The following is a 27360-nucleotide window of genomic DNA, read 5'->3' on the forward strand; positions in this document are numbered from 1 at the left end:
TCCCTCTTGGGGCGCTGCGAGGGAATATCGCGGCACGTCGCACCGCGGTATTGCAGGCCTTCCTCCCCTTCTTAAAGGTGAGGGGCCTTGCGCAGCGCGACCTGGGGCCCAGCTGGGCCACCGGGGATCGGAGTGCCGGCAAAAGAGCCCGGCACTGAAGAGAACTGCCGGGCTCATGGAGCGCAGCCGGAACTCTGGCGGGGGGAGTCAGGGGGACGGCAGCAGAGGCAGGTGCTGGCAGGCGGCCAGCAACAAAAATGGCCGCCCCGGCCGCAGGTAGGCCCCCCTGACCCCAGCGGACATAGCGTCTGGCGATAAGTCAGGGGGCGCTGCGTACGGCGATGATGTCATCGGCGGCGGCGGCGGGCGCTAAGTTAGCGCTGCCACTAACCTCCTGCTGAATTTCGCGGGAGGCGTTGGCCGTGCCGTGCCCGGTCACTGGTTGCTTTGCGCGCCGTTAGCGTCCTCTTAGGGAGCTAACAGGAGGCGCAAAGCAGCCGAACTTTTCCCCCTTTGTCTTTTAATACTCCTGTGAAGCGCCTTGGGACGTCTTACTACGTTAAAGGCACTATATAAATACAAGTCGTTGTTGGTGTTATTATTTACCTCAAAGGAGCAGAATGCAAGGTTTGTCACATCCCAGTCTAACACTACATGCATTACTTCGCCCTGTGCTTGCTCATCTATATTGGCTCCAGTCTGGCAAGGCCTCCATTTTATTTTTAAATTCTCATCCTCTTCTTTTTCAAATCCCTCCATGGCCTCACCCCTCCCTATCTCTGTAACCTCCTCCAGCTCTACAACCCTCCGAGATCTCTGCGCTCCTCCAATTCTGGCTTCTTGCCCCTGGCCGATTTAATTCCCCCACCATTGGCGGCCGTGCCTTCAGCTGCCTGGGCCCTAAGCTCTGGAATTCCCTCCCTAAACCTCTCCGTGTCTCTCTAAAACCTACCTCTTCGACCAAGCTTTTGGTCACTTGTCCTAATATCTCCTTATGTGACAACGCTCCTGTGACGTTTTACTATGTTAAAAGGCACTGTAGAAATGCAAGTTGTTGTTGCATTTATATAGGGCCTTTAACGACCTCAGGATGTCTGAAAGCACTTTCACGGCCAATGAATGGTGAATTCTTTGAGTCTTTCTGTCTGCCGCAGGAGGATCGACTGGAGACGGCGGCTGCGTTACTTGCGGGAATGGAAGCGGGCTGGCTGAGGCCGGTGGTGGGGCCGGAGTACCCACTGGACAAGGTGACTCAGGCTCACGAGGACATCATTAAGGGGCCTGGAGCGGCGGGCAAGATGATACTTACAATGTGATCCGTCTCTCCTGTGGGAGGAGCATCGCTGCCCAGTGAGCTTCAGGTCACCCCTGTCGAAACCAAAAGGAGGTCTTTTAATATTCCCGATCACCGGGGAATTTTTTTTTTTTTGAGGGGGTTGGGGCGAGGGGAGCGAGTAGGATTCCAGTGCTCCCATCGCACGGCATGATTGCACCCCCATTTGCACTTAATTTGGGCAAAAGAATGAACGCTAATTGTGATTGCTTTTAGCCATGATGCCGCAGCCATCGTGGTGTGGGGCAGGCTTGACGGACCTGCCGGTCTTCTCCTGCCCTGTTAATTTGGTGTGATTGTAACGCACTGACTGTGCCTAAAAATCAGAATACCAGGGTCAGCAGACAATAGGGGAATTGCTGTGGCTGCTGATCACCGTTTAACACTGCTACCCAACTTCCTCCTCTCCCGTTATTGAAACATGTTGATTTTCCACCTCTTTTAGCCTCTGTTAAAGTGGCGGGGTGAGATTGCTGACGGGCGAGGGCACGGTAACCATGCCAACAGCGATTCCTAGCCCAGCACAGAAAGTTGGCTGCCAAGACTCGGCCGGGTAAAGGTGCGCCCTCGATGCCCCTGAATACATCCCGCGTGTGTATGAACGGGTGGTCTGACTTATATTGTTACACGAGTCGGTCCCAGCAGCTTCAGGTTTACACAAACCCAATCATACGTCGGATGGTCCACATGCCCTGTGACAGGGTGCCAGAAGGGAATGTATGGCTTTTTGGCAGGAATATATACTGTGGAGACTCAATAATAATAATAATCAACTTTATTGTCATTGTTAGTGCACAAGTGCAGTACAACGAAATGTAGGCTTGCGGCTCCCAAGAGTGTACATTTAGATTAAGACATTTAAACATTCAACATACATTTGGCTTGTAATACATTAACATAAACATAATAAAGTGCATTGGCAGATGTGCAGGCTTTAGAGTTTATTTGTGGAGTTCAGTAGGATGACAGCCCTGGGAAAGAAGCTGTTCCTAAATCTGGTCGTTCGGGTGCGAATGCATCTGTAGCGTCTCCCAGATGGCAGGAGGGCGAACAGACTGTGGCTGGGGTGGGTAGGGTCTTTGATGATGGACCGTGACCTCCGTAAACAGCGTTTCTGGTATATGTGCTCTATGGTCGGTAGCCGGGTGCCGGTAATGCGTTGGGCAGTTTTGACTACCCGCTGCAGGGCTTTCCGGTCACAGTAGCTACAGCTGCCATACCATACTGTGATACAGTTCGTCAGGATGCTCTCTATTGTGCAGCGGTAAAAGTTAGAGAGGATCAGTGGTGACAGGTTACATCCCTTCAGCCTCCTTAGGAAATATAGGCGCTGCTGGGCCTTCTTCACCAGAGAGGAGGTATTGAGGGACCAGGAGAGGTCTTCCGTGATGTGGACTCCGAGGAACGTAAAGCTGTCCACCCTTTCCACCACAGCCCCATGGATTTGGATGGGGGTGTGACTTCCGCCTTTAGACTTCCTGAAGTCCACAATGATTTCTTTGGTTTTCTTGATGTTGAGGGCCAGGTTGTTATCGGCGCACCACTTCACGAGATGCTGGACCTCCTCCCTGTAGGCTGACTCATCGTTGTTGGTGATCTGGCCTACTACCGTGGTATCATCCGCAAACTTGATGATGGTGTTGGAACCATGAACAGCCACACAGTCGTAGGTGAAGAGGGAGTAGAGGAGGGGGCTCAGCACACATCCTTGTGGGGCCCCCGTGTTCAGGGTCAGGGGGGGGGAGGTGTGGTTACCTAATTTGACAGACTGGGGTCTGTTTGTTAGGAAGTCTAGGGTCCAGTTGCAGAGGGAAGTGTTCAGGCCAAGAGTGTGGAGTTTGGTGGCCAGCTTGTTGGGGATGATAGTGTTGAATGCTGAGCTGTAGTCTATGAACAGCATTCTGATGTAGGTCTCTTTACCGTCTAAGTGATTCAGTGCAGTGTAGAGCAGTTGTGATTGCATCCTCCGTTGATCTGTTTGCACGATAGGCAAACTGGTGTTGGTCAAGAGAGGCGGGAACACTGGCTTTGATGTGAGCCAGGACCAGTCTCTCGAAACACTTCATTATGATGGGTGTGAGTGCGACAGGTCGATAGTCATTCAGACACGTCACAGCCGTTTGCTTTGGCACAGGAATAATGGTAGCGGTCTTGAAGCATGTAGGGACTACTGCCTGGGCCAATGGGTGTTCAAAATTATGAAGCGTTTTGATAAATAAGAAGAAACTGTTTCCAGTGGCAGGAGGGTCGGGAAGCAGAGGACACAGAATTCAGATAATTGGCAAAAGAACCAGAGGGGAGAAGAGTTTTTTTTTAAACGCAGCGAGTTGTTGTGATCTGGAACGCGCTGCCTGAAAGAGCGGTGGGAGCAGATTCAATAGGAACTTTCAAAAGAGAATTGGAGAAACACTTGAAAAGGAATAATTGCAGGGCTGTGGGGAAAGAGCAGGGAGTGGGACTAATTGGAGAGCTCTTTCAAAGAGCCGGCACAGGCACAATGGGCCGAATGGCCTCCTCCTGTGCTGTCTGATCCTATTGTGTGTTAAAGACACCGCACGTACTTTGGGGAAATGTGTTATCTACGAGGTCACTGAGACGAAGGGGAACAATTCAGAGCCACCAGTTGAGTGTTGCAAATGTGCTTTACTTACTATAACACTCACTGTACTCAATTCAATTCAATTCAATTCAAATCGCTTTATTGGCATGATAAGATACATCTTATGTTGCCAAAACATCGAAAAACATTTATGGTTGAACACATAAACGCAGATCTATTCATACAGTGTATAAACAGATATATCCCTGAGTGTATAAATATACATTCGTATAATTTGTATATACTCTTTTCTTAGGTTTACTGGTTGTCCCTCTGTTTATGGCAAGCTGTAACATAGTGTGCCGCTAAGGTTACACAATTTATCTGTTCCCCTAGTAGGTATGGGAGTTTTTGGTCGTCATTCAAATTTCTGAATTCAGGGCATATTTTTGGTAGAAATTCTCCCTGATGCTCTGATATTTTCCACAAGCTGTGAGGAAGTGCATCTCTGTCTCCACCACTCCCTGACTGCAGTGAGAGCATATCCTGTCCTCTCTTGGCAGCCGGGTCTGTCTGTACTCACTCCCACCGTTATCTATCTCCCTCTGTTGGTGTCTCTCTCTATCACTACTAACTCACACCGTTATCTATCTCCCTCTGTTGGTGTCTCTCTGTATCACTACTAACTCACACCATTATCTATCTCCCTCTGTTGGTGTCTCTCTGTATCACTACTAACTCACACCGTTATCTATCTCCCTCTGTTGGTGTCTCTCTGTATCACTACTAACTCACACCGTTATCTATCTCCCTCTGTTGGTGTCTCTCTGTATCACTGTACTCACTCCCACCGTTATCTATCTCCCTCTGTCACTGTCTCTCTGTATCACTGTAGTCTGTAGAGAGTCAGTCAGACCGTTATCTATCTCCCTGTCGGTGTCTCTCTGTATCACTGTACTCAGTCAGACCTTTATCTATCTCCCTGTCAGTGTCTCTCTCTATCACTAGTCTGTAGAGAGTCAGTCAGACCTTTATCTCCCTGTCGGTGTCTCTCTCTATCACTGTAGTCTGTAGAGAGTCAGTCACACTGTTATCTATCTCCCTGTCGGTGTCTCTCTCTATCACTGTAGTCAGTCACACCTTTATCTATCCCCATTCTCCAGCTCCTGGTCTCCCGCTCGCATCTCTCGGGAACCTGGTCCCTACCTGTTCACGCTGGTGGCAGATGTAGAGCAATCAGTGGGCATTGAAATCAAATTGGGTCTTTTATATGGCTCACCTTAGACATGCAAATATATGGAATCGAATGGCTCTTATGAATGATTTGCAATTTCATGGTTGCTGTTTAATAAAGGAGTAAATTGTAAAATTCTTGGTGTGCTCACTGTTTGGGAGGTTTGTGTGGGAGGGACATCAAACGATTCAACGACTTTGTCCAGTGAATAGCAGAAGGAAAATAGCGAAAACTCACAGAACGGGTCCAGCAGCGTCAGAGAAGTTAAATGTCCTGCGGAGACCCGCCTGCCCACCTGTGGAGTTAATCCGACTACTCGCTGATCACAGTTCACAGAACCGTTTTCTTTCGTTTGATGAGAAGCAGGTGGATGGACTTCAGAGACACACACACACACACACACACAGGGACAGACATGGAGAGAGAGACAGGGACAGACATGGAGAGAGAGAGACAGGGACAGACATGGAGAGAGAGATAGGGACAGACATGGAGAGAGAGACACACAGGGACAGACATGGAGAGAGAGAGACAGGGACAGACATGGAGAGAGAGATAGGGACAGACATGGAGAGAGAGACACACAGGGACAGACATGGAGAGAGAGAGACAGGGACAGACATGGAGAGAGAGAGACAGGGACAGACATGGAGAGAGAGACAGGGACAGACATGGAGAGAGAGACAGGAACAGACATGGAGAGAGAGACAGGGACAGACATGGAGAGAGAAACAGGGACAGACATGGGGAGAGAGAGAGAGACAGGGACAGACATGGAAAGAGACAGGGACAGACATGGAGAGAGAGACACACAGGGACAGACATGGAGAGAGAGACAGGAACAGACATGGAGAGAGAGACAGGGACAGACATGGAGAGAGAAACAGGGACAGACATGGGGAGAGAGAGAGAGACAGGGACAGACATGGAAAGAGACAGGGACAGACATGGAGAGAGAGATAGGGACAGACATGGAGAGAGAGAGAGAGACAGGGACAGACATGGAGAGAGAGAGACAGGGACAGACATGGAGAGAGAGAGAGAGACAGGGACAGACATGGAGAGAGAGAGACAGGGACAGACATGGATAGAGAGGCACACAGGGACAGACATGGAGAGAGGGACAGACATGGAGAGACACACGGAAAGACATGGAGAGACACACGGACAGACATGGAGAGAGACACACGGGACAGACATGGAGAGAGGCACACACGGACAGGCATGGAGAGAGAGGCACACGGACAGATGGAGTGACACACAGGGACAGACATGGAGAGAGACACACGGGACAGACATGGAGAGAGACACATGGACAGAGGGACACACAGGGACAGGCATGGAGAGAGGCACACAGACAGATGGAGTGACACACAGGGACAGACATGGAGAGAGGCACACGGACAGACATAGAGAGTGACACGCAGGGACAGACATGGAGAGAGTGACACACAGGGACAGACATGGAGAGTGACACAGGGACAGACATGGAGAGAGACACAGGGACAGACATGGAGAGAGACACACAGGGACAGGCATGGAGAGCGACACACGGACAGACATGGAGAGAGACACAGGGACAGACATGGAGAGTGACACACGGACAGACATGGAGAGAGAGACACACAGGACAGACATGGAGAGAGACACAGGGACAGACATGGAGAGTGACACACAGGGACAGACATGGAGAGTGACACACACAGGGACAGACATGGAGAGACACAGGGACAGACATGGAGAGTGACACACACAGGGACAGACATGGAGAGACACACACAGGGACAGACATGGAGAGAGAGACAGGGACAGACATGGAGAGAGAGAGAGACAGGGACAGACATGGAGAGAGAGATAGGGACAGACATGGAGAGAGAGACACAAGGACAGACATGGAGAGAGAGAGAGAGACAGGGACAGACATGGAGAGAGACACAGGGACAGACATGGAGAGTGACACACAGGGACAGACATGGAGAGACACACAGGAACAGACATGGAGAGAGACACACAGGGACAGACATGGAGAGAGACACGGACAGACATGGAGAGACACGCACAGGGACAGACATGGAGAGAGACACAGACAGACATGGAAAGAGACACACAGGGACAGACGGAGTGACACACAGGGACAGACATGGAGAGAGGGACAGGCATGGAGAGAGACACACAGGGACAGGCATGGAGAGAGACACACAGGGACAGACATGGAGAGTGACACACAGGGACAGACATGGAGAGAGACACACAGGGACAGACATGGAGAGAGAGAGAGACAGGGACAGACATGGAGAGAGACACACAGGGACAGACGGAGTGACACACAGGGACAGACATGGAGAGAGAGACAGGGACCGGCATGGAGAGTGACACAGTGGGACAGACATGGAGAGTGACACACAGGGACAGACATGGAGAGTGACACACACAGGGACAGACATGGAGAGACACACACAGGGACAGACATGGAGAGAGAGACACAGGGACAGACATGGAGAGAGAGAGACAAGGACAGACATGCAGAGAGAGATAGGGACCGACATGGAGAGAGAGACACAAGGACAGACATGGAGAGACACACACAGGGACAGACATGGAGAGAGACAGGGAAAGACATGGAGAGAGAGACAGGGACACATGGAGAGAGAGAGAGACAGGGACAGACATGGAGAGAGACACACGGACAGGCATGGAGAGAGACACACACGGACAGACACGGAGAGAGACACACAGGGACAGACATGGAAAGAGAGCGCAACAGGGACAGACATGGAGAGACACACACAGCGACAGACATGGAGAGAGAGACACACAGGGACAGACATGGAGAGAGAGCGAGACAGGGACAGACATGGAGAGAGAGACACACAGGAACAGACATGGAGAGACACACAGGGACAGACATGGAGAGTCACAGGGACAGGCATGGAGACACACACACAGGGACATACATGGAGAGAGACACACACAGGGACAGACATGGAGCGAGAGGCACACCATTATCTATCTCCCTCTGATCACTGTACCATAAGAACATAAGAAAAAGGAGCAGGAATAGGCCACTCAACCCCTTGAGCCTGCTCCGCCATTCAATAAAATCATGGCTGATCTTGGGCTCAAATGCACTTCCCTGCCCCCTCCCCATAACCCTTCACTCCCTTATCTTGCAAAAATCTGTCTATCTCCACCTTAAATGTATTTAATGACCCAGCCTCCATGGCTCTCTGGGGCAGAGAATTCCACAGATTTACGACCCTCTGAGAGAAAAAATTTCTCTTCATCTCAGTTCTAAAAGGGTGACCCTTCATTCTAAAACTGTGCCCCCGCGTTCTAGATTTCCCCATGAGGGGAAACATCCTTTCTGCATCTGCCTTATCGAGCCCCCTCAGTATCATATGTTTCAATAAGATCACCTCTCATTCTTCTAAATTCCAATGAGTATAGGCCCAGCCTGCTCAACCTTTCCTCATAAGTCAACCCCCTCATCTCTGGAATTAACCTAGTGAAGCGTCTCTGAACTGCCTCCAATGCGAGTATATCCTTCCTTAAATAAGGAGACCAAAACTGTGCGCAGTACTCAAGGTGTGGTCTCACCAACCCCCCGTACAGTTGTAGCAGGACTTCCCTGCTTTTATACACCAACCCCCTTGAAATAAAGGCCAGCATTCCATTTGCCTTCCTAATTACTTGCTAACATTTTGTGTTTCATGTACAAGGACCCCCAGATCCCTCTGTAGCACATGATTATGCAGTCTCCATTTAAATAATAATTTGCTTTTTTATTTTTCCTACCAAAGTGGATAACCTCACATTTTCCACATTATACTCCATCTGCCAAATCTTTGCCCACTCACTTAACCTATCTATATCTCTTTGCAGACTCTGTGTCCTCCTCACAACTTGCTTTCCCACCTATCTTTGTATCCTCAGCAAATTTGGCGACAGTACACTCGGTCCCTTCATCCAAATAGATTGTAAATAGTTGAGGCCCCAGCACTGATCCCTGTGGCACCCCACTAGTTAGTTTGCCAACTGGAAAATTACCCATTTATCCCGACTCTTCGTTTTCTGTAAGTTAGCCAATCCTCTATCCATGCTAATATATTACCCCGAACCCCGTGTGCTGCAGTGTCGGAGGGGCAGTACTGAGGGAGCGCTGCAGTGTCGGAGGGGCAGTACTGAGGGAGCGCTGCACTGTTGGAGGGGCAGTACTGAGGGAGCGCTGCACTGTCAGACGGTCAATACTGAGGGAGTGCTGCACTGTCGGAGGGGCAGTACTGAGGGAGTGCTGCACTGTCAGACGGTCAATACTGAGGGAGTGCTGCACTGTCGGAGGGGCAGTACTGAGGGAGCACTGCACTGTCAGAGGGGGCAGTACTGAGGGAGCGCTGCACTGTCGGAGGGGGCAGTACTGAGGGAGCGCTGCACTGTTGGAGGGGCAGTACTGAGGGAGCGCTGCACTGTCGGAGGGGCAGTACTGAGGGAGCGCTGCACTGTCAGAGGGGGCAGTACTGAGGGAGCGCTGCACTGTCGGAGGGGCAGCACTGAGGGAGCGCTGCACTGTCAGACGGTCAGTACTGAGGGAGTGCTGCACTGTCGGAGGGGGCAGTACTGAGGGAGTGCTGCACTGCTAGAGGGTCAGTACTAAGGGAGTGTTGAGGGGACACCTAATAGAGGTCTTTATTATGAAAGGGTTCGACATAGAAAAGATATTTTTACTTATCCAAATCTATGGGCCATAAATATAAGATAGTTACTAATAAATCCAATAGGGATAAGGAGAAACTTCTTTACCCAGAGAGTGGAGAGAATGTGGAACTCGCTCCCACAGGGAGTGGTTGAGGCGAATAGCAGAGATACATTTAAGGGGAAGCTGGATAAACACATGAGGGAGAAAGGAATAGAAGGATATGTTGATGGGGTGAGATGAAGAGAGGTGGGAGGAGGCTGGTGTGGAGCAGAAACACCGGCACGGAGCAGTTGGGCCGAATGGCCTGTTTCTGTGCTGTGATTCGAAGCTGACTGCATTCCAGAGCTGGTCCAGCTACAAACTAACGTGTTTATAAAGGTACTTCAAACTTCTGATTTTTTTTGGGTGGGGAGGTGGGTGGGACCGGTGGTTCGAAAAACTGAAACCGTAGTTAGAGAAATGATTTGTGCAGATTTATTTATTGTACTGTTTGATATGTTTGTGAATTACGCAGCAGGAAGCTCAAAGTTGTCAAAGTATGTCTTCACAGCACAGTGACGCATTATTCCTTCAGGCGAACGCTGGACCTGTTTCTGGCTGGGCTGGAGATCAACTCATAAAAGACGTACATAGTCTGTAAGATAAATCAGGGTCAGTGTGCACTAGATTCAATCGCCGGAAGTGGTCGGAGGAGAAGGTTCCAGTTTTCTCCCCCTCTAATGTGTCTGCCATGCACTCTCGCCTCTGAATCAGAAGGTTCTGGGTTCAAGGCCCCACTCCAGAGACTTGAGCACATAATCCAGGCTGACACTCCCAGTGCAGTACTGAGGGAGTGCCGCACAGTCGGAGGGGCAGTACTGAGGGAGCGCTGCACTGTCGGAGGGGCAGTACTGAGGGAGCGCTGCACAGTCGGAGGGGCAGTACTGAGGGAGTGCCGCACAGTCGGAGGGGCAGTACCGAGGGAGCGCTGCACTGTCGGAGGGGCAGTACTGAGGGAGCGCTGCACTGTCGGAGGGGCAGTACTGAGGGAGCGCTGCACTGTCGGAGGGGCAGTACTGAGGGAGTGCCGCACAGTCGGAGGGGCAGTACTGAGGGAGCGCTGCACTGTCGGAGGGGCAGTACTGAGGGAGCGCTGCACTGTCGGAGGGGCAGTACTGAGGGAGTGCCGCACAGTCGGAGGGGCAGTACTGAGGGAGCGCTGCACTGTCGGAGGGGCAGTACTGAGGGAGCGCCGCACTGTCGGAGGGACAGTACTGAGGGAGTGCCGCACAGTCGGAGGGGCAGTACTGAGGGAGCGCTGCACTGTCGGAGGGGCAGTACTGAGGGAGCGCTGCACTGTCGGAGGGACAGTACTGAGGGAGCGCTGCACTGTCGGAGGGGCAGTACTGAGGGAGCGCTGCACTGTCGGAGGGTCAGTACTGAGGGAGCGCTGCACTGTCGGAGGGGCAGTACTGAGGGAGCGCTGCACTGTCGGAGGGGCAGTACTGAGGGAGCGCTGCACTGTCGGAGGGACAGTACTGAGGGAGCGCTGCACTGTCGGAGGGGCAGTACTGAGGGAGTGTTGCACTGTCGGAGGGACAGTACTGAGGGAGTGCCGCACAGTCGGAGGGGCAGTACTGAGGGAGTGCCGCACAGTCGGAGGGGCAGTACTGAGGGAGTGCTGTACAGTCGGAGGGGCAGTACTGAGGGAGCGCTGCACTGTCGGAGGGGCAGTACTGAGGGAGCGCTGCACTGTCGGAGGGGCAGTACTGAGGGAGCGCTGTACAGTCAGAGGGGCAGTACTGAGGGAGCGCCGCACTGTTGGAGGGGCAGTACTGAGGGAGCGCTGTACAGTCGGAGGGGCAGTACTAAGGGAGCGCTGCACTGTCGGAGGGGCAGTACTGAGGGAGCACTGCACTGTCGGAGGGGCAGTACTGAGGGAGTGCTGCACTGTCGGAGGGGCAGTACTGAGGGAGCGCTGCACTGTCGGAGGGGCAGTACTGAGGGAGCGCCGCACTGTCGGAGGGGCAGTACTGAGGGAGTGCTGCACTGTCGGAGGGGCAGTACTGAGGGAGCGCTGCACTGTCGGAGGGGCAGTACTGAGGGAGCGCTGCACTGTCGGAGGGGCAGTACTGAGGGAGTGCTGCACTGTCGGAAATGCGATCTTTCGGATAAGACATTAAACCAAGGTCTTATCTGCCCTCTCAGGTGGATGTAGAAGATTGCATGGCCACTGTTTCTAAGAAGAGCAGGGAGCTCGCCCCCCGTGTCCTGGGGTCAATGCGTCAGCCAGTGGCTCTGTTGGTAGCACCCTCACCTCTGAGTGAGAAGATTGTGGGTTCAAGTCCCACTCCAGAGACTTGAGAACGAAAATCTAGGCTGACACTGTATTGCATTACTGAGTGAGAGTGCTGCACTGTTGGAGGTGCCGTCTTTCAGATGAGATGTTAAACTGAGGCCCCGTCTACTCTCAGGTGAACGTAAAAGATCCCATAGCAGCATTTCGAAGAAGAGCAGAGGAGTTATCCCCGGTGTCCTGGCCAATATTTATTCCTCAATCAACATCACTAAAAACAGATTATCTGGTCATCAACACATCGCTGTTTGAGTGAGTTTGCTGTGTGCAAATTGGCTGCCGCGTTTCCTACATTACAGCAGTGACGACACTTCAAAAAGTACTTCATTGGCTGTAATGTGCTTTGGGAAGTCCGGTGGTCATGAAAGGCGCTATACATGGAAGATAGGAGCAGGAGTAGGCCATTCGGCCCCTCGAGCCTGCTCCGCCATTCAATGCGATCATGGCTGATCATCCAAATTCAGTACCCTGTCCCTGCTTTCTCCCCATATCCCTTGATCCCTTTAGCCTTAAGAAATATATCCAACTCCTTCTTGAATATATTTAATGAATTGGCCTCAACTGCCTTCTGTGGCAGAGAATTCCACAGGTTCACCACTCTCTGGGTGAAGAAATTCCTCCTCATCTCTGTCCTAAATGGCTTACCCCTTAACCTTAGACTGTGACCCCTGGTTCTGGACTCCCCCGCCATCGGGAACATCCTTCCTGCATCTAGGCTGTCCAGGCCTGACAGAATTTTATAGGTTTCAATGAGATCCCCTCTCATTCTTCTAAACTCCAGCGAGTATAAGCCCAATCGACCCAATCTCTCCTCATACGTCATTCCTGCCATCCCAGGTATCAGTCTGGTGAATCTTCGCTGCACTCCCTCCATGGCAAGAACATCCTTCCTCAGATAAGGGGACCAAAACTGCACACAATACTCAAGGTGCGGTCTCACCAAGGCCCTGTACAACTGCAGCAAGACATCTTTGTTCCTGTACTCGAATCCTCTCGCTACAAAGGCCAACATACCATTTGCCTTCTTAACCGCCTGCTGCACCTGCATGCTTACCTTCAGCGACTGGTGCACAAGGACACCCAGGTCTCGTTGCACTTCTCCTTTTCCCAATCTATTGCCGTTCAGATAATAATCTGCCTTCCTGTTTTTGCCACCAAAGTGGATAACCTCACATTTATCCACATTATACTGCATCTGCCATGCTTCTGCCCAATCACCCAACCTGTCCAAATCATACTGGAGTTTCTCTGCATCCTCCTCACAGCACACACGCCCACCCAGCTTTGTGTCATCTGCAAACTTGGAGATATTACATCTAGTTCCCTCGTCTAGATCATTAATATATATTGTGAATAGCTGGGGTCCAAGGACCGATCCCTGCGGTACCCCACTAGTCACTGCCTGTCACTCGGAAAAAGACCCGTTTATTCCAACTCTTTGCTTTCTGTCTGCCAACCAGTTCTCTATCCAAGTCAGTACCTTGCCCCCAATCCCATGTGCCTTAACTTTACACGCTAATCTCTTATGCGGGACCTTATCGAAAGCCTTCTGAAAGTCCAAATACACCACATCCACTGGTTCTCCTTTATCTATTCTACCAGTTACATCCTCAAAAAATTCCAGTAGATTAGTCAAGCACGATTTACCTTTTGTAAATCCATGTTGACTTTGTCCGATCCTGTCACTGTTTTCCAAGTGCTCTGCTATTACATCTTTTATAATGGACTCTAGCATTTTCCCCACTACCGATGTCAGGCTTACTGGTCTATAATTCCCCGTTTTCTCTCTACCACCTTTTTTGAATAGTGGGGTAACATTAGCTACCCTCCAATCCATGAGAACTGTTCCAGAGTCTATAGGATTTTGGAAGATGACCAGCAATGCATCTACTATTTCTAGGGCCACTTCCTTAAGTACCCTAGGATGTAGATTATCAGGCCCTGAGGATTTATCGACCTTCAATCCCGTCAATTTCCCTAACACCATTTCCTGACAAATACTGATTTCTTTCAGTTCCTCCCTCTCATTAGACCGTATGTTCCCCGACATCTCTGGGAGGTTATTTGTGTCCTCCTTTGTGAAGACAGAACCAAAGTATGTATTTAATTGGTCTGCCATTTCTTTGTTCCCCATTATAAATTCCCCTGATTCTGACTGCAAGGGACCTATGCTTGATTTCACCAATATAGAAATGCAAGTCTTTCTTTTCTCCCAGAAAATTGCCTGTATTAAGATCTGGACAACATCCAGGCTTGGGCTGATAAGTGGCAAGTAACATTCACGCCACACAAGTGCCAGGCAATGGCCACCTCCTTTTGACATTCAATGGCATTACCATCCCTAAATCCCACACCAACAACATCCTGGGGGTCACCACTAACCAGAAACTTAACTGGACCAGCCACATAAATACTGTGGCTACAAGAGCAGGCCAGAGGCTAGGTATTCTGTGGTGAGTGTCTCACCTCCTGACTCCCCAAAGCCTTTCCACCATCTACAAGGCACAAGTCAGGAGTGCGATGGAATTCTCTCCACTTGCCTGGATGAGTGCAGCTCCAACAACACTCAAGAAGCTCGACACCATCCAGGACAAAGCAGCCCGCTTGATGGGCACCCCATCCACCACCTTAAACATTCACTCCCTCCACCACCGGCGCACCGTGGCTGCAGTTTGTACCATCTACAAGATGCATTGCAGCAACTCGCCAAGGCTTCTTCGGCAGCACCTCCCAAACCCGCGACCTCTTCCACCTAGAAGGACAAGGGCAGCAGGCGCATGGGAACACCACCACCTCCAAGTTGCCCTCCAAATCACACACCATCCCAACTTGGAAATATATCGCCGTTCCTTCATCGTCGCTGGGTCAAAATCCTGGAACTCCCTACCTAACAGCACTGTGGGAGCACCTTCACCACACGGACTGCAGCGGTTCAAGGTGGCGGCTCACCACCACCTTCACAGGGGCGACTGGAGAAGCTGGGGTTGTTCTCCTTAGAACAGAGAAGGTTAAGCAGAGATTTAATAGAGGTGTTCAAAATCATGAGGGGTTTTGATCGAGTAAATCAGGAGAAACTGTTTCCAGTGGCAGGAGGGTCGGTAACCAGAGGACACAGAGTGAAGGGAATTGGCAAAAGAACCAGAGGGGAGATGAGGAGAATGTTTTTACAGCGAGTTGTTGTGATCTGGAATGCGCTGCCTGAAAGGGCGGTGGAAGCAGATTCAATAGGAACTTTCAAAAGGGAATTGGAGAAATACTTGAAAGGGCAAAAATGTACAGGGCTGTGGGGAAAGAGCAGGGAGTGGGACTGATTGGAGAGCTCTTTCAAAGAGCCGGCACAGGCACGATGGGCCGAATGGCCTCCTCCTGTGCCGTATCATCCTATGAAGTAGGGGATAGGCAATATATGCCGGCCTTGTCAGCGACGCCCACATTTTGGGAATTTTTTTTTTAAAGGATGGGTTGGAGGGTGATCTGTATTGTAATGCATAAGGCATCGCAACTATATGGATGGATGGACTAGATGGACTTTGCCTGGCCGTCATTTTTGTACGTTCGGATGCAAGCTTATGTTACCTGCTTGAGGGTCAAACATTGGCTCTCTGAATGTTCTAGGTTGGAAAATGTTGCTTTTCTGAGGCTTTAAGTTTGGCGTGTTCTCCTTTCTCCACCGTGAAATGCATGGAAAAATGCCAGAGGTTATTTCCTTGGCTTCACATCGATCCTAAACAAACACAATGCACTGAGAATAAACTGTTGAAATATATAATTGTCCGCTGTGATTAGCTCATCAAATTATATGAACAATCGAGTAGAGAGATATAATCAAAAATGCAAATGCTGGCGATCTGAAGTAGGAACAGAAAATGCTGCAACTCTGTAGCAGGTCGAGCAGCCTCTGCGAGCTCAGAGGACAGCTGAACGTTTCAGGTGGAGGCTTCACTGCACTGGAGAGTCAGCCCAGGATACATGCTCAAGTCCCAGTGTGAGACTTCAAACAACATCCCTCTCACTCAGAGCGAGAGCACCACCAAATCAACAAAGGTAACACTTAAAGGACGTCCTGGCTAAGCTTGGCCCTGCCATCAACTTAGTATATTACACAGACACCCCCGCGCGCAGGCAGAGAGAGGCCAGGCGGGACACACACACATAACACAGGCGGACACACACACACACACACACACAGGGGACACACACACACACACACACACAGGCGGGGACACACACACACACAGGCGGGACACACACACACACACACAGGCGGGGACACACACACACACACACACACAGGCGGGACACACACACACACACACACACAGGCGGGGACACACACACACACACACACGCGGGACACACACACACACAGGCGGGACACACACACACACACACACAGGCGGGACACACACACACACAGGCGGGGACACACACACACACACACACACAGGCGGGGACACACACACACACGGGGACACACACACACACACGGGGACACACACACACACGGGGACACACACACACACACACGGGGACACACACAGACGGAGAGACACACACACACACAGGCGGGACACACACACACACACACACACACACACAGACGGGGACACACACACAGGCGAGGACACACACACACACACACACACACAGGCGAGGACACACAAACACACACACACAGGCGGGGACACACACACACACGCGGACACACACACACACACACACAGGCGGGGACACACACACACACACAGGCGAGGACACACACACACACAGGCGGGGACACACACACAGGCGGGGACACACACACACACACACAGGCGGGACAGACACACACACACAGGCGGGGACACACACACACACACACACAGGCGGGGACACACACACACAGGCGGGGACACACACACACACACAGGCGGGGACACACACACACACACACAGGCGGACACACACACACACACAGGCGGGGACACACACACACACACAGGCGGGGACACACACACACACACACAGGCGGGGACACACACACACACACACGCGGGACACACACACACACAGGCGGGGACACACACACACACACACACAGGCGGGACACACACACACAACCGGGACACACACACACACACACACACACACACAGGCGGGGACACACACACACACACACACAGGCGAGGACACACACACACACACACAGGCGGGGACACACACACACACAGGCGGGGACACACACACACACACACACACAGGCGGGGGACACACACACACAGGCGGGGACACACACACACACACACACACACACAGGCGGGGACACACACACACACACACAGGCGGGGACACACACACACACACACACACACAGGCGGGACACACACACACACACACAGGCAGGGACACACACACACACACAGGCGGGGACACACACACACACACACACAGGCGGGGACACACACACACACACACAGGCGGGGACACACACACACACACACACACACAGGCGGGGGACACACACACACACAGGCGGGGACACACACACACACAGGCGGGGACACACACACACACACAGGCGGGGACACACACACACAGGCGGGGACACACACACACACACACAGGCGGGGGACACACACACACAGGCGGGGACACACACACACACACAGGGACACACACGGGGACACACACAGACGGGGAGACACACACACACACAGGCGGGACAAACACACACACACACAGACGGGGACACACACACAGGCGAGGACACACACACACAGGCGAGGACACACACACACACACAGGCGAGGACACACACACACACAGGTGGGGACACACACACACGCGGGGACACACACACACACACAGGCGGGGACACACACACACAGGCGGGACACACACACACACACAGGCGGGGACACACACACACACACACACAGGCGGGGACACACACACACACAGGCGGGGACACACACACACACACACAGGCGGGGACACACACACACACACAGGCGAGGACACACACACACAGGCGGGGACACACACACACACACAGGCGGGGACACACACACACAGGCGGGGACACACACACACACACAGGCGGGGACACACACACACGCACAGGCGGGGACACACACACACAGGCGGGACACACACACACAGGTGGGACACACACACACACACACAGGCGGGACACACACACACAGGTGGGACACACACACACACACACACAGGCGAGGACACACACACACACACAGGCAGGACACACACACACACAGGCGGGACACACACACACACACAGGCGGGGACACACACACACACACAGGCGAGGACACACACATACACACAGGCGAGGACACACACACACACACACAGGCGGGACACACACACACACACAGGCGGGACACACACACACACAGGCGGACACACACACACACACAGGCGGGGACACACACACACACAGACGGGGGGACACACACACACAGGCGGGGACACACACACAGGCGGGACACACACACACACACACAGGTGGGGACACACACACACACACACAGGTGGGGACACACACACACACACAGGCGGGACACATACACACACACAGGCGGGGACACACACACACACACACAGGCGGACACACACACAAACACACACAGGCGGGGACACACACACACAGGCGGGGACACACACACACAGGCGGGGACACACACACACACACACACACACACAGGCGGGACACACACACACACACAGGCGGGGACACACACACACACACACACAGGCGGGGACACAGACACACACACACACACAGGCGGGGGGGGACACACACACACATAGGGGACACACACACACACACAGGCGAGGACACACACACACACACAGGCGGGGACACACACACACACACACACACAGGCGGGACACACACACACACAGGCGGGGACACACACACACACACAGGCGAGGACACACACACAGGCGGGACACACACACACAGGCGGGGGGACACACACACACACACAGGCGGGACACACACACACACAGGCGAGGACACACACACACACACACACAGGCGGGACACACACACACACACAGGCGGGGACACACACACACACACAGGCGAGGACACACACACACACACAGGCGGGGACACACACACACACAGGCGGGACACACACACACACAGGCGGGACACACACACACAGGCGGGACACACACACAGGCGGGACACACACACGCAGGCGAGGACACACACACAGGCGGGGACACACACACACACACACACACACACACACAGGCAGGGACACACACACATAGGCGGGGACACACACACACACACACACAGGCGGGGACACACACAGGCGGGGACACACACACAAACACACAGGCGGGGACACACACACACACACACACACACAGGCGGGACACACACACACACAGGCGGGGACACACACACACACAGGCGAGGTCACACACACACACACACAGGCGGGGACACACACACACAGGCGGGGGGACACACAGGCGACACACACACACACACACACAGGCGGGACACACACACACACAGGCGGGACACACACACACACACGGGGACACACACACACACACACAGGCAAGGACACACACACACACAGGCGGGGACACACACACACAGGCGGGACACACACACACGCAGGCGGGGGACACACACACACACACACACGGGGACACACACACACACACAGGCGGGGACACACACACACGCACACACAGGCGGGGACACACACACACACACACAGGCGGGGACACACACACACACACACACACACACAGGCGAGGACACACACACACACAGGCGGGGACACACACAGGCGGGGACACACACACACACACACAGGCGGGACACACACACACACACAGGCGGGGACACACACACACACACAGGCGGGGACACACACACACAGGCGGGGACACACATACACACACAGGCGGGGACACACACACACACACACAGGCGGACACACACACACACACACACAGGCGGGGACACACACACACACACACACAGGCGGGGACACACACACACACACACAGGCGGGGACACACACACACACGCGGGACACACACACACACACAGGCGGGGACACACACACACACACACACAGGCGGGACACACACACACAAGCAGGACACACACACACACACAGGCGGGGACACACACACACACACACACACACACAGGCGAGGACACACACACAGGCGGGGACACACACACAGGCGGGGACACACACACACACACACACAGGCGGGGACACACACACACAGGCGGGGACACACACACACACACACACAGGCGGGACACACACACACACACACAGGCAGGGACACACACACACACACAGGCGGGGACACACACACACACACACAGGCGGGGACACACACACACACACACAGGCGGGGACACACACACACAGGCGGGACACACACACACACACACACACACAGGCGGGGACACACACACACACAGGCGGGGACACACACACACATAGGCGGGGACACACACACACACACAGGCGGGGACACACACACACACACAGGCGGGGGGACACACACACACACAGGCGAGGACACACACACAGGCGGGGACACACACACACACACACAGGCGGGGACACACACACACACACACGCGGGACACACACACACACACAGGCGGGGACACACACACACACACACACACACAGGCGGGACACACACACACAAGCGGGACACACACACACACACAGGCGGGGACACACACACACACACACACAGGCGAGGACACACACACACACACAGGCGGGGACACACACACACACACACACAGGCGGGGGACACACACACACAGGCAGGGACACACACACACACACACAGGCGGGGACACACACACACACACACACACAGGCGGGACACACACACACACAGGCGGGGACACACACACAGGCGGGGACACACACACACACACACACACAGGCGGGGACACACACACACAGGCGGGACACACACACACACACACACACACACAGGCGGGGACACACACACACACACAGGCGGGGACACACACACACACAGGCGGGGACACACACACACACACAGGCGGGGACACACACACACACACAGGCGGGGACACACACACACACACAGGCGGGGACACACACACAGGCGGGGACACACACACACACACAGGCGGGGGGACACACACACACACACACAGGCGGGGACACACACACACACAGACGGGGACACACACACACACAGGCGGGACACACACACACACACACAGGCGGGGGACACACACACACACAGGCGGGGACACACACACACAGGCGGGACACACACACACACACAGGCGGGGACACACACACACACACACAGGCGGGGGGACACACACACACACACAGGCGGGGACACACACACACACACACACACAGGCGGGACACACACACACACAAAGGCGGGGACACACACACACACACACACAGGCGGGGGGACACACACACACACACAGGCGGGGGACACACACACACACAGGCGGGGACACACACACACACAGGCGGGGACACACACACACACACAGGCGGGGACACACACACACACAGGCGGGGACACACACACACACACACACAGGCGGGGACACACACACACACACAGGCGGGACACACACACACACACACAGGCGGGGGACACACACACACACAGGCGGGGACACACACACACACACACAGGCGGGACACACACACACACACAGGCGGGGACACACACACAGGTGGGGGGGACACACACACACACACAGGCGGGGACACACACACACACAGGCGGGGGACACACACACACACACACACAGGCGGGGACACACACACACACACACAGGCGGGGACACACACACACAGGCGGGGGACACACACACACACAGGCGGGGACACACACACACACAGGCGGGGACACACACACACACACAGGCGGGGACACACACACACAGGCGGGGACACACACACACACACACAGGCGGGGGACACACACACACAGGCGGGGACACACACACACACACAGGGACACACACGGGGACACACACAGACGGGGAGACACACACACACACAGGCGGGACAAACACACACACACACAGACGGGGACACACACACGGGCGAGGACACACACACACAGGCGAGGACACACACACACACACAGGCGAGGACACACATACACAGGTGGGGACACACACACACGCGGGGACACACACACACACACACAGGCGGGGACACACACACACAGGCGGGACACACACACACACACACACAGGCGGGGACACACACACACACAGGCGGGGACACACACACACACACACAGGCGGGGACACACACACACACACAGGCGAGGACACACACACACAGGCGGGGACACACACACACACACAGGCGGGGACACACACACACAGGCGGGGACACACACACACACACAGGCGGGGACACACACACACGCACAGGCGGGGACACACACACACAGGCGGGACACACACACACAGGTGGGACACACACACACACACACACACACACAGGCGGGACACACACACACAGGTGGGACACACACACACACACACAGGCGAGGACACACACACACACACAGGCAGGACACACACACACACAGGCGGGACACACACACACACACACAGGCGGGGACACACACACACACACACACAGGCGGGGACACACACACACACACAGGCGAGGACACACACATACACACAGGCGAGGACACACACACACACACACAGGCGGGACACACACACACACACAGGCGGGACACACACACACACAGGCGGACACACACACACACACACAGGCGGGGACACACACACACACAGGCGGGGACACACACACACACACAGGCGGGACACACACACACACACACAGGTGGGGACACACACACACACACACAGGTGGGGACACACACACACACACAGGCGGGACACATACACACACACAGGCGGGGACACACACACACACACAGGCGGACACACACACACACACACACAGGCGGGGACACACACACACAGGCGGGGACACACACACAGGCGGGGACACACACACACACACACACACACACACACAGGCGGGACACACACACACACACAGGCGGGGACACACACACACACACACACAGGCGGGGACACAGACACACACACACACACAGGCGGGGGGGGACACACACACACAGGGGACACACACACACACACAGGCGAGGACACACACACACACAGGCGGGGACACACACACAGGCGGGACACACACACACACACAGGCGGGGACACACACACACAGGCGAGGACACACACACACACACACAGGCGGGACACACACACACAGGCGGGGGGACACACACACACACACAGGCGGGACACACACACACACAGGCGAGGACACACACACACACACACACAGGCGGGACACACACACACACACAGGCGGGGACACACACACACACACACACAGGCGAGGACACACACACACACACACAGGCGGGGACACACACACACACAGGCGGGACACACACACACACAGGCGGGACACACACACACAGGCGGGACACACACACACACAGGCGGGACACACACACGCAGGCGAGGACACACACACAGGCGGGGACACACACACACACACACACACACAGGCGGGGACACACACACATAGTCGGGGACACACACACACACACAGGCGGGGACACACACAGGCGGGGACACACACACAAACACACAGGCGGGGACACACACACACACACACACACACAGGCGGGACACACACACACACAGGCGGGGACACACACACACACAGGCGAGGTCACACACACACACACACAGGCGGGGACACACACACACAGGCGGGGGGACACACAGGCGACACACACACACACACACACAGGCGGGACACACACACACACACAGGCGGGACACACACACACACACGGGGACACACACACACACACACAGGCAAGGACACACACACACACAGGCGGGGACACACACACACAGGCGGGACACACACACACGCAGGCGGGGGACACACACACACACACACACGGGGACACACACACACACACAGGCGGGGACACACACACACGCACACACAGGCGGGGACACACACACACACACACACACACACACACACACAGGCGAGGACACACACACACACAGGCGGGGACACACACAGGCGGGGACACACACACACACACACAGGCGGGACACACACACACACACAGGCGGGGACACACACACACACACAGGCGGGGACACACACACACAGGCGGGGACACACATACACACACAGGCGGGGACACACACACACACACACAGGCGGACACACACACACACACACACAGGCGGGGACACACACACACACACACACAGGCGGGGACACACACACACACACACACAGGCGGGGACACACACACACACACACGCGGGACACACACACACACACAGGCGGACACACACACACACACACACACAGGCGGGACACACACACACAAGCGGGACACACACACACACACAGGCGGGGACACACACACACACACACACACACACACAGGCGAGGACACACACACAGGCGGGGACACACACACACACAGGCGGGGACACACACACACACACACACACAGGCGGGGACACACACACACAGGCGGGGACACACACACACACACACAGGCGGGACACACACACACACACACAGGCAGGGACACACACACACACACAGGCGGGGACACACACACACACACAGGCGGGGACACACACACACACACACACAGGCGGGGACACACACACACAGGCGGGACACACACACACACACACAGGCGGGGACACACACACACACAGGCGGGGACACACACACATAGGCGGGGACACACACACACACACAGGCGGGGACACACACACACACACAGGCGGGGGGACACACACACACACAGGCGAGGACACACACACAGGCGGGGACACACACACACACACAGGCGGGGACACACACACACACACACACGCGGGACACACACACAGGCGGGGACACACACACACACACACACACACACAGGCGGGACACACACACACAAGCGGGACACACACACACACACAGGCGGGGACACACACACACACACACACACAGGCGAGGACACACACACACACACACACACAGGCGGGGGACACACACACACAGGCAGGGACACACACACACACACACACAGGCGGGGACACACACACACACACACACAGGCGGGACACACACACACACACACAGGCAGGGACACACACACACACACAGGCGGGGACACACACACACACGCACAGGCGGGGACACACACACACACACACACACAGGCGGGGACACACACACACAGGCGGGACACACACACACACACACACACACACAGGCGGGGACACACACACACACACAGGCGGGGACACACACACACACAGGCGGGGATACACACACACACACAGGCGGGGACACACACACACACACAGGCGGGGACACACACACACACACAGGCGGGGACACACACACAGGCGGGGACACACACACACACACACACAGGCGGGGGGACACACACACACACACAGGCGGGGACACACACACACAGACGGGGACACACACACACACAGGCGGGACACACACACACACACACAGGCAGGGGACACACACACACACAGGCGGGGACACACACACACAGGCGGGACACACACACACACACACAGGCGGGGACACACACACACACACACAGGCGGGGGGGACACACACACACACACAGGCGGGGACACACACACACACACACACAGGCGGGACACACACACACACACAGGCGGGGACACACACACACACACACACACAGGCGGGGGGACACACACACACACACAGGCGGGGGACACACACACACACAGGCGGGGACACACACACACACAGGCGGGGACACACACACACACACACAGGCGGGGACACACACACACAGGCGGGGGACACACACACAGGCGGGGACACACACACACACACAGGCGGGGACACACACACACAGGCGGGACACACACACACACACACAGGCGGGGACACACACACACACACACACACACAGGCGGGACACACACACACACAGGCGGGGACACACACACACACACACGCGGGACACACACACACACAGGCGGGACACACACACACACACACACACACAGGCGGGACACACACACACACAGGCGGGGACACACACACACACACACACACAGACGGGGACACACACACACACGGGGACACACACACACACACGGGGACACACACACACACGGGGACACACACACACACACACGGGGACACATACAGACGGAGAGACACACACACACAGGCGGGACACACACACACACACACACAGACGGGGACACACACACAGGCGAGGACACACACACACACACACACACACAGGCGAGGACACACAAACACACACACACAGGCGGGGACACACACACACGCGGGGACACACACACACACACACAGGCGGGGACACACACACACACACAGGCGAGGACACACACACACACAGGCGGGGACACACACACAGGCGGGGACACACACACACACACACAGGCGGGACAGACACACACACACAGGCGGGGACACACACACACACACACACAGGCGGGGACACACACACACAGGCGGGACACACACACACACACACACACACACAGGCGGGGACACACACACACACACAGGCGGGGACACACACACACACAGGCGGGGACACACACACACACACAGGCGGGGACACACACACACACACAGGCGGGGACACACACACACACACAGGCGGGGACACACACACAGGCGGGGACACACACACACACACAGGCGGGGGGACACACACACACACACACAGGCGGGGACACACACACACACAGACGGGGACACACACACACACAGGCGGGACACACACACACACACACAGGCGGGGGACACACACACACACAGGCGGGGACACACACACACAGGCGGGACACACACACACACACAGGCGGGGACACACACACACACACACAGGCGGGGGGACACACACACACACACAGGCGGGGACACACACACACACACACAGGCGGGACACACACACACACAAAGGCGGGGACACACACACACACACACACAGGCGGGGGGACACACACACACACACAGGCGGGGGACACACACACACACAGGCGGGGACACACACACAC

At 55.1% G+C, this 27360-nt stretch overlaps 2 protein-coding genes across 5 annotated transcripts in view; one reads left to right on the forward strand and one right to left on the reverse strand.

Moving 5' to 3' along the window:
- cryz (crystallin, zeta (quinone reductase)) overlaps positions 1–5241 on the forward strand; it is a 39277-nt gene extending 34036 nt beyond the window's left edge. For all 3 annotated transcript variants that reach the window (XM_085983568.1, XM_085983567.1, XM_085983566.1), the window contains one exon: positions 1155–5241. In XM_085983568.1, the coding sequence (XP_085839694.1) occupies positions 1155–1316 (162 nt within the window). In that variant the 3' untranslated portion in view covers positions 1317–5241. The remainder of the gene's footprint in view (positions 1–1154) is intronic.
- Positions 5242–10261: 5020 nt separating this feature from the next.
- Positions 10262–27360, reverse strand: part of LOC147122422 (leucine-rich repeat and IQ domain-containing protein 3-like) — an 83207-nt gene continuing 66108 nt past the window's right edge. The window contains exons 6-7 of one of the 2 annotated variants that reach the window (XM_085983576.1): positions 15711–15858; positions 10262–10433 (exon numbers count right to left, since the gene is read on the reverse strand). In XM_085983576.1, the coding sequence (XP_085839702.1) occupies positions 10414–10433; positions 15711–15858 (168 nt within the window). In that variant the 3' untranslated portion in view covers positions 10262–10413. Of the gene's footprint in view, positions 10434–15665; positions 15859–27360 lie in introns of those variants that run through there. The other variant, XM_085983577.1, reaches the window with a different exon arrangement.

Source organism: Somniosus microcephalus, chromosome 3 (assembly GCF_052327205.1).
Source record: "Somniosus microcephalus isolate GS21.2 chromosome 3, FLI_Smic_1.0, whole genome shotgun sequence".
Taxonomy (NCBI): domain Eukaryota; kingdom Metazoa; phylum Chordata; class Chondrichthyes; order Squaliformes; family Somniosidae; genus Somniosus; species Somniosus microcephalus.